At 25.7% G+C, this 14,474-nt stretch overlaps 1 protein-coding gene across 2 annotated transcripts in view; it reads right to left on the reverse strand.

Annotated features, from left to right (window-relative positions):
- LOC129971427 (scaffold attachment factor B2-like) overlaps nucleotides 1-11,845 on the reverse strand; it is a 181,629-nt gene extending 169,784 nt beyond the window's left edge. For both annotated transcript variants that reach the window (XM_056085193.1, XM_056085185.1), the window contains exon 1: nucleotides 11,635-11,845. In XM_056085193.1, the coding sequence (XP_055941168.1) occupies nucleotides 11,635-11,706 (72 nt within the window). In that variant the 5' untranslated portion in view covers nucleotides 11,707-11,845. The remainder of the gene's footprint in view (nucleotides 1-11,634) is intronic.
- Nucleotides 11,846-14,474: the final 2,629 nt, after the last annotated feature.

A 14,474-nucleotide genomic window follows, 5' to 3' on the forward strand; every position in this document is an offset into this window, starting at 1 on the left:
ATTATTACCTCCTTTAATTTCTCTTTGAACTCAGAAATAGATTGAGGTAGAAAAAAAGATTTGGTACATAATCTATCTGCAAAATTGTAGAGTTTTATCAGATTTTCTATTAAAAATTTCCAGTTTCGTAAAAAAAAGGTCGTCTGTTCATCCATATTTAAATTTGCAAACATTAAAAGTTTAAAAAACTCGACGGATAAAATTTAGCATTTAGTTTTATCCTTAGAATTATAAATCAGTTGTACATTTTGGATCAAATCTGTCTATAAGTTGAACGATTGTCTATTTTTTTATTCGACAATGACTAATAATGGTAATTAAAATGCAATTACTAAAAAGATGAAATTTGGTACATCATACCTTCACCAAAATTGAAGAATTGAATCAAATTTTGGATCCAAATGGGTTAAAAAGAAGACGTATGTTTTGGTTTTCTTAATTACACTATAAAACACAAAACGTGCTATTTTGCATTAATGTACAAGAATTCTTCACTAAAATATTACCTGTAGTTTATTATTTATGAAAAAAGTATTATATATTTTCCTATTAACTTGATAAAGGGATATTTAATATAAACTAAATGATTTTTTTATGTTTATATAACATAAAAATATTATCTTTAAATATCATTTATCCTTTATGAGACACACTAGAATTATGCTGTATAAGAATGTTTATGAACAAAAAAAATCGTTTGCGAATCTAAAAATATTAATCAATCACGCGGAATACATTATGAAGAAAACTTTTATAAATTAATAACATAAAAATCTGTGGCTGCTTAATGAAGAAAGTTCAAAACCCACTTCTTTCCCCAAAATATGAAGGAAAAAAATAAACATAATAATTTTAGTTCAAAAAAATGTCTACAAAAATTATTCTCACAATCTAGTTAAAAATCTTATTAAAATAGAGAATATTTTTTTATTCCCATCTTTTTTTTCGCTTCGACCAATTGTATGACCAATCAAACAATCAAAAAAATACTAAAGAGATAACAGCTTAAAGATCTTTCTTTTTTTAAGGTCTAATTTATCTCTTCTAATCTTGAGATATTTTTTTTTTACTAATTTCGCAAATAGCAGCAAATAATTTTGAAAAATTACAGCGAAAAAGGCATAACTTAAGGAATAAAAATAAAAAATGTCTAAAATGCCAAAATTATCATCGACTATTTTACCACTCTGTAGAATTATGAATGCATGATTTGTTCAAAGGCATAACATTAACTGCATGAAAATTTGATTTCAATAATTTATTCAAGCGTTGTCATTTTATGCAATAAAAATTATCTGAGCTATCAGCATACTAAGTCACATAGTTCATTTTTGACAGTAATTTTTGCATACTTTTTCATGTGGAAAATTGTTTCACGTAATAGGTTTTGTAAAATACATCAGTAACATGGAATGCATGATAAGTATGAATTCAAAATGTCTTTTGTCAAGTTGAAACCAAATAGATGAATATTTTTCTTTAACGCTATGCTGATACGAAGCATGACTGTCAATGAATCATTTCATACGCTTTACTACTTCCGACTATTTATCATGGTAATATCTGGTCTGAGGAAAATGTGAAAAAGAAAAAAAAAAAGGTTCTTTACTATTCACCTTGAGTTAAAAATATCCATCGTATCTTTGCCAATAACACACAAAAAAACACAGAGGAATAACAACATAATCACCACATCTAAATTTATCACATGAATTATTCTGAAAGTGACATAATTCAGTATTTATCATTTTTATACCCAAAATACTCTTGAAAATTTGGAATTTAGAGCCTTATGGCATTAGGGCCAAATTAGCCAAGATGCACCAATTGTCATACTACAAAAGTATTTAAATAAAATATGAAAAAATACTAGAATCATATTGTAGAGTGCTACAATCAAAAAATTTTTACTATAAAGTATCAAAAAGAGGCGTTAGAAAAATAATATTAAATTACAAATCGAGATAAATCCTTAGAAATTAACGCTAAAACTAATATAATTTCGAAATAAGTAAATGACTTCCATTAAAATAATGATATTTTTGAAGCTAATGAAATGTCTATCGAAACTTTTAAAAAAATTATTTTATATATTTTTTACAAATTTACTTTTAGATTATAATAATACGTACTAATTTTATGATCTAATATGACAGGAAAATCTCGTCAAATTCCATTTGATTATATAAACTTTGCCCCTCCTCAATATAACTAATTTGAAGTTCGTTTAAAAGAATACAAATTAATTATTTTAAGGAATTATTATCTTATTAAGAAAAAAAAGAACTTGTTTAATTGTTTTTTTATAAAAAAGCCTTTTCTCATTTTAAAAAACTGGGTAGTGGTTTTTAAACGCTCAGGAAACATGTAGCTTAAAATGCGTAGGAAATAACAGCTGCGGCTTAAAGATAAAATCTTAGTTTAGAGATCATCATCTTCCATGTTATAAACTCATTCCATCAAATATATATCATGTATGTAGTCCTGGTGCATTTTAAATTTGATGTTGAAGACCAAACGTTTTCCTGCTGGCGAACCTCTTAAAAGAAACGAAAATAATACGCTGTTCTGCCTTTTATTCCAACATTTACAATAGATTTGTAATTTCTATATATTAATATATATGATGTTGTGTTGTAGTGTCTTCAAGAAAGTGCAATCTTGATAAAAATAAAAGCCATAAATAAATTTGTTTTTACTAGAAACTTATAGGATTAAAAATGATCGGAATGAAGGGATAAAAATCCTTAACAATTGCACATCTTTTTAAAAAGATACATTAGATTCCCTTGCCTATCACTATCAGAATCTCATAGTAAAATCACTAAAGGGAAACATCTCAGTTACATTTTCTTTCTCTCTCTCTCTCTCTCTCTCTCTCTCTCTCTCTCTCTCTCTCTATATATATATATATATATATATATATATATATATATATATATATATATATATATATATATATATATATATATATATATATATATATATATATATATATATATATATATATATATATATATAAGTAACCAATCTTAAGTAAGAAAAAGTTTGAAAACGAAACACAACAGTTTCGAAATCGCAACTAAAATTTATAACCTATTTAAACTAAAACCAAAAAAGAACTTCATAGTATTTAGAGAGCGCAATTGCAGCTACTTCTAAAACACAGATGAATTGATACAAAAGTATTAGAATCAAGTTAATAGGAAAAACAAAAAATCAAATAAAAATTAAACAAAAAAAATTATAAAAAATATAAAAAAAGAATCCGGCCTGAAGACTTTTTCAAGGGTCACCCTCAGGCAGGGATTCAAAGAAAGGGATTTTTTTCTGTGAGGAAATACAGACATTGTCTAATAATGATTCCTCGTGACCCGAAAATTTCGGGTCACGAGGATTCTTTTTTTATATTTTTTATACTTTTTTTGGTTTAATTTTTATTTGATTTTTTGTTTTTCCTATTAACTTGATTCTAATACTTTTGTATATATATATATATATATATATATATATATAATTTTTATCCTCTTCACATTTTTTTAGGAAATTTTAGAATTTGCAGAATTTTTAGTTCAGAATTCTCTCCTAATTTGATAGATTTCACTCTTGAGTGTTTTCAATTATAACTCATATCTCATTTTTCAGGAAGTTGTTCATTTTCTTATTTATTTGAATTAATTATTCATTAGCATCCAGAACCAAAGTGATTGAACTTTCCTCTTCATTTGGTACCTCTTCATTCTCTTCATTTACAACGATTCATGATATTTAATTTCATGATTAATTGAAAAAAAAACTTAAAGTTATGTTCATTCTTATAAATTTTTGTTCATGTAGGGCATTTTTTTATATAGTTAACAATCGAACTGAACAAATTAAAAGAAACATTTAAATGCAATAACAATTAAAAAATGGTGTTTTTCTGAGTTACTTGTCCTACATTTCACTTATTTCGAAGAAAATACTTAATTTTTGTACCAATAATGGTTATGAATAATGTAACTTTCTTTTGCTTCTACTCTGGCAACAACTCTGATGAAATGTGAAACATTCAAAAGAATGAAATATCGTCGAACTAACAACACAATGAAAGAGACTTACGCTTGGATGATCATCGAACAATTGCTCATTTTTTTTTCCAAGTTGTACAAAAATCGAAGCTCGGTTATTAAAAAAACGTTGCATGTTATGCACCAAATAATTTTTTTGCTAAATAATCAATGAAGACCAAATACTCATCCATACAAATTTCACTCTAAAAATTTATTTCCAGTCGAAAAATATTTATTGATATTCTTTACTGTTGGGCATGGAAAATTCATAACTGAATGGTTCACATTAAAAATGTGAATTAGCCGAATTTAGGGAAAGGGATATAAAAATTTGTATATTAAGAAATAATAACATTTTTTTAAAATTAAGACGGAAATAAAGCTTGATTTTTAATATTCAACAGTTTTAATAAATAATGTATCGTTAACAATCAGTAAATAATTTAATAAATAATATAATAATGATTGTAATTAAAAAATTTCATAATTTCAAAAATAATAGTTACAAAAAATAAATATGTACTTTTACAAAATGTGCAAATACTACCTAGCTCTATGAATACACTTGTTCCAAAAAACGTCAAATTCACATAGAAAATGTGCAAAAAAAAATTAATAAATAATTTTTTTTTTGATTGAATTGATTTTTTAGCAACAAAGTCCTTGTGTGAATCTAAGGTCCTTACAAAATTGTTTACTGACAGCCACTGAGAATCCAAAATACAGAAGTATTAGCAAATGATATACAAACAAATAATTTGTAATTCAGAAATTAGAATTGGAAACAATTTCTTACAATATTTAGATATAAATAGCCAATCAGAAATATAAGTAAAATTTAATATTTGGATTTGTCTTCAAATTGACATAAAAAATATTCAAATAACTGACAATATTTTAACAAAATGTTATTAAGTAACTCAAAGGACTAGAGAATTACAATAGAATTGGAAGTAAAATTATTCACATTTTATTAATCATATTCTTTTCTATTTTTCAATTTTTTTTTCATTGAAGTTTAAATTTTCAGATCGTAGTAAAAAAAAATTTTAAGAAAATATATTTTTTAAATAAAAAGCAGATTCTTTCTCCTTCTAAAGAATATTTAGGTTTTTAAAAAATAACGTGTAATTCGAAAAGTTATTGCGAAGCATATCAGACATTTCAAGTAAGCTAATTCATCATTATCTATTTTTATGTATTAAAAATTATACATGTTACAATAAATGTGATAAATCCGGTGATTATATATAATTACCGCTGATAATTTATAATTACCGGTGATTATATATAATTATCGGTGATAATTTATAATTACCGGTGATTATTTATAATTACCGGTGATTATTTATAATTACCGGTGATTATTTATAATTACCGCTGATTATTTATAATTACAGGTGATTATTTATAATTACCAATAAATTTAGTGGTGATTATGAATAGTCACTGGATTAATCACATTTGCCATAACATATATAAATATAAAATTATATTCATATATATATATATATATTTTTTTTAGTATTTTAAGCTTATTTTACAACAACATAACAACATATTTCACTCTTGTAAAAAAAAAAAAAAAAAAAAAACTCTCAAATTGTTTTTATTGTTGTTTTAAATAATTTATCCTTATTCTTATTCCGTTGTTGATTATAAAGGCATTAAAGATGATGGCTTATTTTTTCATGATGAGCAGGTTTCTGTTTCAAATATGTTTTTATTAAACTTCTAGAAATCTTTTATACTGGCAATAAAGGTTTATCTTCACAACCATTTCAATAATGACTTCAGCAAATTCTTTCCATTTCCATAAAAAAAACTGATTGTACTAAAGAGGCATTGGAAAATTCAGGTTTCCAGCCGCATAAGTATTCTCAAAAAATTAATGAGAAAATTCGAAAGTAACAGCAAATATCAGTAATATTCGCTGATTCTCACATCTGTAACTGATTTTTGAGTTTGTTACAAAATACTAGTTTGTTTTAAATTAGGTTAGTTGTATCGGTACACCCTATAGAAAGAAAGAAATCATGATCTCAAAATTTAGTCTCTATTAACCAAGTTAGTTAATAGAGACTAAATTTTATTATTATAGTAAATCTAGTTATTATTATTAAAAGTATCTGAGTGATTACTTTTTCCCTTTGAGATCGTATAGTCGAGATTCTGCTATATTGAACAATTTTAAATCAAATAATTTTACTGGCATAGCATAGTTTTCTTTTATATCTTCGTCTTCTAAACTCTCTTCAGTTTTATCTAGACTTCCGTTTAGAACGTTTTTAATACTCTAGAATGTAATTACTTGAACAAAAAAGAAAATAGTTAAAATCATTTTGAATCTGTTAACTTAAAGGTATATATTGGATTCACCAAATTTCCAAAAGAATTCTTAGTTATCTCCGGAGGAGCTAAATTCCACTTTTCATATTTATTTCTATTCCTAACAGATGTTATGTACTTGTATGATATAAACAAGAATTTATGGTTACAAGAATTATGGTCTGATAACTCCCAACTTTACATCTTTGCATAATACAATAATAGTGAAAAAAATGAAAAGCTACTTTTTATATACATTTCTTAACAAATTAATTCTTGTACGGTAAAAACAAGAAAATATGTGCCCTGACATCTCCCACCTTCATATCTTTGTATGCTACAATAACAATGAAGAAAAAGAAACCTTACATTTTATGTATCGTTCTTAACAAATTAATAATAGTTTTAAGCTAGTTAAAGACCCTGTTAGCACAAGATATTGTGTGATACCTTCACGATGTTGTCCAACGTGACGTGTCACGATGTTTTGAATGCCAACGAACTCGGTGTAGATATCGTAACAATGTTGTTGGACATTTTGTGTTAAGTGGTTCGAATCACTTAACAATCAAATTTATTAATACCGAATTACATACAAGTAACCAGCAAATGTGTTTACTTGAGTCCATTCAGAATGAGGCTCGAAGTATTCCTTATGCCTCAAATTAAATTATTTATTTCAATTTTTCACTTAAAAACGATGAATTGATATCATCTCATATTGGTATTTTTTAATTAAATGACTTATTCACCATTCTTGCGAATTAATTTACAGATTTAATACCAAAAAATTGTTCGAATTTACCAGAAGTCGACTGAAAGCAGAAGGTGAGCAAATTTTATCTCTGAAAAATAAAAATAATATTTAAATGCTGTATGATCTGAGAAATGTACCAGATGCAAAATAGTACCATAGTTGAATGCATGACATCAGCGAAAAAAGATCAAAAAAGTTCAGTAAAAAATGATTCGCTCTGGAAATGGTCAGAAAAAAAAGAAAATGTAATTTATCTTGACTATTGAAAAAAAAAGTTGTTTGCAAATCCAATATAAAGTCTTCTTTTTATAGATTATTATCAAATTCAGAATTAGAAATAACAAATAAGTGTTAGAAGATTTTATTTCGAATCTTAAAATTCGTTTTATATTTCCAAATTAATTCAAATTTCAAATAACATAAATAGTGTTATAATTAAAATACATTTAAATGTAGCAACGCAGAAGGCTACTTGAAGCCAACTTTTATTAATTTTTGTATAAAATTAAAATGTTGGTTTGGAAAAAAGCTTTGAAGTTTTAGAAAATATCCCAAGAGTATTAAAATGTATCTTACAGCAATAATAATATTTTTAGGCGATCACTTAGCAAAAAAGTAGGGGGGGGGGGGAAATATATTATTAAAAATTATTTTCTTTTTGAATTCAAGCCTACTCAATTTACGGTATATAAAAGAATGCCAAAATGATATAGTCCTTGACATTTTACCGGGATTTAAAAAAAAAACAGAAAAAACAAATCCATGCCAAAAAAAACCTTAGTGTTGTTTCAAAAGGGGTAAATTAAACTAACTAAACTTTCTTAATAATTCTTATTAATTCCAAATTTTTTGAATTTTTCAATTTCAGAAACTTGTTAGGGTTAAACTTTCTTGTGAAAGGTTTTTTTTTTCCAAATCCTAAAGAGCTGTCAGAAAGATATCCACGTTATGCGTAATATGCATTAAGATGCATAAAAATTATTGAGATATAAAAAATAATAATTTGCTCTAAAATTTTGTAAAAATTGTTCTTTTTTCTTTTTGAAACAAAATGCATCAAATGGCAAACTTCTATTTAAAAAAATTATTATAAAAATACTTATAATGTTCTATTTCATAAAAATTGAAGAAACCAAAAAATCGAGTTATAAGATGAAGGTATAAAAATTAAGTAGAAACATAGCAGCAAAACGTAAGCAAATATTCAACTTATAAATTAAATAAAAAAAAGGTAAATTGTTAAATACTAAAAAAATCCTTTTCTTGGTATTTTCTTTGGCATTTTCAGAAATCAGTTTCATATATTCAGTAACTTATATAATGTTTTGAAATATTTTTTTTTTCTTTTTGCTATATTATAATTAAATAAAAACTTGATATGAAACACACGAAAAAACAATGTAAATTTTCTATCCACAATTTCAGGACTCAATAAAATAGTTTTATTTATTCTAAAATTCTCTTCTAACGAATAAATATTACAATCTAATGCTTGATGCAAATAATTACCAATGTTTCTTTTTCTTTTAACAAATTTTTAAAGCATATAATAATTTTTCCAGCTGTATTTAAAGATTGAGTTTATATTTTACTATGTCTAACAATTAAAAGAAAAAAGTGCAAAATTCACTTCGTAAAAATATTACCAGCTTTCCCTAAAAATATTTTATAAATATGCATAAAATTTTGCAATATATATTATATATTTAAATGACACTGATACGAAGAAATATTCGTTTAAAATGTTTTAGTTTAAATAAATTTCATCGGTTATTTCTCTTATCTCTCACAAGCATAAATTATATTTTTACAATTAAATATTTAAATAAAATAAATCTTTTTTTATTTTAACATTTTGGATGCTTTATAAAATGTAGAAAAATTATAGATAAATAGAATGACCAAAAAACTGAGAATCAACTGTTTTTAACCAAACGATTTTTCCCGAAATATTTCCATAATTAATAATTGAACAATAATTTAGCATAATTAATAATAAGCCTTGAAAAATTATCTTATAAAGATATACTTTTAAATTAGCAAAACAAATTTCAAAGCTGCCTTTTATTAGTGCTTTAGAAATACATCAATCAATACCTGTATTGCCTTCATTTTAATTTGCCTTATTGATTTTGAAATATTCGAAATTTTTTGCAATTGCGTCTTAAGAAAAAACACGATTTTTAATTGTCTTATCATAGGAATATAATTTTGATATCATAAAAATTTACAATAAGAGATCAAATCTAACAGTAATAAATAAATAAATAATGAAGGAATTAATAATTAAAATTACTGTCAACTCTACTGGATCAATGTTTAGTACGAATTCCACCTTTTTAAAAATATACGCAATTGAAGATTTTGGAATAAAAGAACCATGATTATAATATTAGATCAAATTATATACATATTGGAAATATACGTTTTGTGACCAAAAATCAATTTACTTTTTTTATTGAATAGAAAATGTTAAATAACATTGACAAGATGATAAAAAAAATGTTGCAAATGTATCTAAAAAATATATGTTGCATTCTATTCAGATGGTATCGGTTAATTTATGTTTAGGAATAAAATACATTATTTAAAAAAATTAAAATTGTGCAATTTAAATAAAAATTTGGATACTATGAAATAGCATTAATAAAATTTAATAAAAGAGAATGCCAATTTTTATAAATATCAAAGTCATAAATCAATTTCTTATTCCACTCTTCAGACAATTATATGAAGAAAGTTATCATTTTTTCTTGAGTATTGTCTTTAAAAAAAAGAAAATCTACAACTTTAACGTATAACAGAATTTTATAATCGAATTTTTAAAATGTTTTCAATTCCTTTCTAATCAATGTCTTACATCTTGTTATAGTCATTCTTAACTCAAGAAAAAATTAAAAAATTGCAGATGAATTTTAAATAGAGAAAAAACAATTCAAGCTTAGTAATGTTGTTTGCGACACAATAACAGTAATTTCATCAATAAGATTGAGAAGAAAAAATATTTTTGATTGGAAAGCTTAATAGAGCTGAATGCTGTACAATTCAAGCTTAGTAATGTTGTTTGCGACACAATAACAGCAATTTCATCAATAAGATTGAGAAGAAAAAATATTTTTGATTGGAAAGCTTAATAGAGCTGAATGCTGTACAATTCAAGCTTAGTAATGTTGTTTGCGACACAATAACAGCAATTTCATCAATAAGATTGAGAAGAAAAAATATTTTTGATTAGAAAGCTTAATAGAGCTGAATGCTGTACAATTCAAGCTTAGTAATGTTGTTTGCGACACAATAACAGCAATTTCATCAATAAGATTGAGAAGAAAAAATATTTTTGATTGGAAAGCTTAATAGAGCTGAATGCTGTATAATATTCTTATTTACCTTTCGTATTATTATGCAATAATATAAAATCGTCAAAATAGAAAATTAGAATATCTTATGCAACTTAATTAGAAAGCAATGCAGTTCTAATACAATTATAAAAGAATTTATTTTAATAATATTTTATATGAATGTGCTATTTTGATTACTAAACTAAAAATTCATTTAAAAAAATCTTCTGTGAATACTTTTAAAATATTATATTAAAGTTTTCATTCCATGATAAATGGATAGGACCATAAATAAATGACGTCATAAATAAAATTAAGTACAAAAAAATGAAGATTCCTTATTCTGATTTTAAGAAATACTATGCTTGATTTTTTTTTTCTGATAATTTGATTATCTTCACACTTGATACATTTTTCAAGCTTGTTTTTTGTTGTTGTTGTTGTTTTTGCTTTTGGAGATGAGAAAACTCATCAAATTTAATTTAATCTTTATTTTTTATGCCAATTAATTTCTTGTATCAACAATTTTTAAATATTTTATTTAATGATAAAATTTAGACAGTTGTCATTATTTATTCCCCTGTGAAAATAAAGATAATTTCTTAAGAGTTTGTGAGTCTGTTTCAAAAGAAAAGTCTGTTTCAATCAGAAGAATTGTTTAAAAATCTTAATTTATAAATCCAAATAAATCATTAATTATTTTCTATCAAACACATAAATAATAAAAACCTTTCTTTATTATAACAGCATTTATCAAACATGTCATCTTATCAAACATGTCATAATTATAAGTATGCATTCTAGTTTATGCACGTTTTTAAGTAATGATGTTAAAATGACATTCCTTAAATTAAATTCACAAAGAAATGTATTAATGCGTGAACTCAAGTACAAGTGAACTTTAACATATTCTCTTTAACTAATTTTTTTTGTCAAAAAAATAAAAAAAAAATCTCCTAATAATTGCTGTTACATAATTATTCAAATATCCAGAGAGTCATTAAATATCATTTTGATAAAAATAACCGAGAAAGCTAGTTGACAGTACTCCAAGAGGCATGGTGCCAAATCCTGACCAATCGAATACGTATCGACAACTTAAAAGAAACACAAAAATATGTAATAAAAGAAACTAATATCGTTTGATGATTTCAAATACCTGCTCGGAAGGTGGTCGTTCGTTTTCCTGGAACTCCTCGATCTCATCAGAGACAGGGTTAACGTCCACCATTTCTTTTATCCTTCGCCTTTGAAACAGATGAACTTCTTACATTGACAAGAAAAGATTCAATTCGATGATTCGAATAGAATAAAAAACGGAATCACGTGAGTTCACCGTCAAGGTGGATGTTGCGTGTAGTTTCGGAGTGAGAGAAAACCCATAACATTCAAATCCGAAGGACAACAGATTGGATCGGTGTCGGAAAAAAGTTGGAATCGCCCCAGCGCCATCTATGGGTGAAGTAATTGTCAAAATGTGACAATTTATTATTAGATCGTACAGATTGTCGTCAAATTTTCTGAACTTTAACAAGGGATGCTGAAATTTCGTGGAAAATATAAGATGTACGATGTAGGAGTTTAAACGCATCCAAAAAAAAGTTATAGAAAGTCTGAAAAACTGATTTGAAAAAAAAATAACAATAACAAAATCGGTTATTTAAAAAATTGCTCAAACAAGACATGAGGAAATGCAGGAAATAGAAAAAAAAATAATCATTTCTTTTTAAATTCTTGTGTACAAAACTTTAAAAAATTTTTTTAATTATCCCGAAATTCAACCTTGATATTTTGAAGAATCTTTATATTTTAAACTTTTTTCAAGTCCGAAAATATTGAAATTCTATTTGTTGATCTTGAAAGAGCAAAAGGACGTTAATAGTTATCAATCTGTGAACAAAATAATTTAGAAAGGAGACAAATTAGATAAATGAAATTTCTCAAGTTATCTTTGCACCGAAATTTGAGTTGATTTGATTTCTATTAAATCTTAAAAGAAATCCACTTGCCGTAAATACTGTCAGTTTGTTTATTTATATATGTGTGAACGTGATAATTTAAAAATGCAAAAACTTGATAGATGAAATTTGCCAAATGATTTTATTATTGGAAAGATGGATCTGAACCCAATTTTAGACCGAATCCCACTGTCTACTCTTACTTATGTGAATACAATAATTCAAAAATATAACAAGCTTAATGAATTTTAGTGTATGGTATTTACAACAAAACTGAAGATCAGTGCACAATTTTGGACTACATCCATCAGTTGGCAAATTATTTTTCTCTTTTATATCACTGCGTATGTGAACGCAGTAGCTTAAAAATGCAAAGAACTAATTTAGTATAGCGTTTTGACATCAAATCAGTATTTCTATCTCAAGTGTTGAATTTAATTGGTCAATGGGGGGGATCCAAAATTCATATATGATTCTTTTCACTATATTATAAACCCAAACACAAAGTGTAAAGCATTGCATAACAATCCAAAAAGTTCTATGACAGAACACTTCCTACACTTATACAGATAAATCATGCGTGAGGGTTATAGTCATTATATGAATCTCTGAACTATGAAAATATCTCAACAGATGTTTTGTTGTGAATTTTCTCCATCAAACGTTCTCTCATACTTTCTAATGAAGTTGTTATTTTTCTTTCACATAAAATTGTATATCTCGGCCGAGAGCATGAACGCCACAAGTGCTCACATTTTTATTTTTATTCGCGTTCAAGAGAATTTTGTGCTTCATAGTGTAATAAACAAAAACAAAATATGCAGTTTGGACGTTTTTCTTCGACTGATTTATTTTTATTTACTTAAGTCATTGCATTTTTGATTTACTACATTTACATGCAGGCGTAAGCACAGAGCGACATCGATCAACTTTTAGACAAATTTGATTGAATCTACACTTTAGATAGTAAACTGTGAGTCAAATTACATTTCCCTAGTTATTACGTTTCGGAATTATCGCTTCTATATGCTTGCGAAAGTAAAGATCGAAGGGTGGTTAACTTCCCAATTATTTATTTCAAATTTCGATATGGATTTACGCTTTAGATGTTGATTTTGTCTACAAACATTTGTCCAGCTAGCTCTTTAGGTTTTGTAATTATAGTGTTGCCCTCGGTGTTTACACTTGCACTCGGACAACAAGACAGAAATCATTGTAAATGCATTTCATTAGAAATCTAAAAATATAGTGCAAAGATCACGTTCCAAATTCCATTTCTCTAGCTTTATGCGTTTTTGAATTATCGTATTTACAGACAGACAGAAACAATTTTGAAATGTGTTTTTCGGATTCAAGGAGATCTGAAACGCGGTGATTAATCAAAATTTCGAGTTCGAATTTTTTGACGACTCCAATATTTTCAATTTGTTTATTTCGCATAAGAGAAATTAAAAAGTTGTAGAATTCAATATAATATTGAATAATTTTGTAATCGAAAATTTATTCTCAAATCTATCTGATTTTTTCACTTATATTGATAATATTTATGTGGAAAAATAATCCTTCTAAATATAAATTAGTTCCAGGTAAGATATATGCAAAAAATTGTACTTCTCTTCTTATTGTACTTCTTTTCTATTGTACTTAATTATACTTCTCTTTATTCTGTAATTTCTTATACAAAAAATTGTACTAATTGAAAATGAAATGGAAAACTCATCAGAAGTTGCTTTGAATTAACTAATCTGTTGCGGCAAGCAAACAATTCTATATAATTACTTTTAGCTTGAGTGGCATCACCTTGTTTTTTAGTTGTTCTAAAAAACTACTTATATACTTGTACGTCTACTTATTGTGAAGAATAAATGTATGTCATACTACTAACACCGTCGTCTTTAACATAATCTTTTTCAGAATTTCTATTACGAAATATTTACATAAAATGAAAAACAAAACGCTGGTGAAAATCGAATACCGAACCAATCCCAAGTATCTAGTTATTAGAGTAATATTACTTTCTCGTGTACGAAGTACTGTAATC

Source organism: Argiope bruennichi, chromosome 1, assembly GCF_947563725.1.
Source record: "Argiope bruennichi chromosome 1, qqArgBrue1.1, whole genome shotgun sequence".
Lineage (NCBI taxonomy): Eukaryota > Metazoa > Arthropoda > Arachnida > Araneae > Araneidae > Argiope > Argiope bruennichi.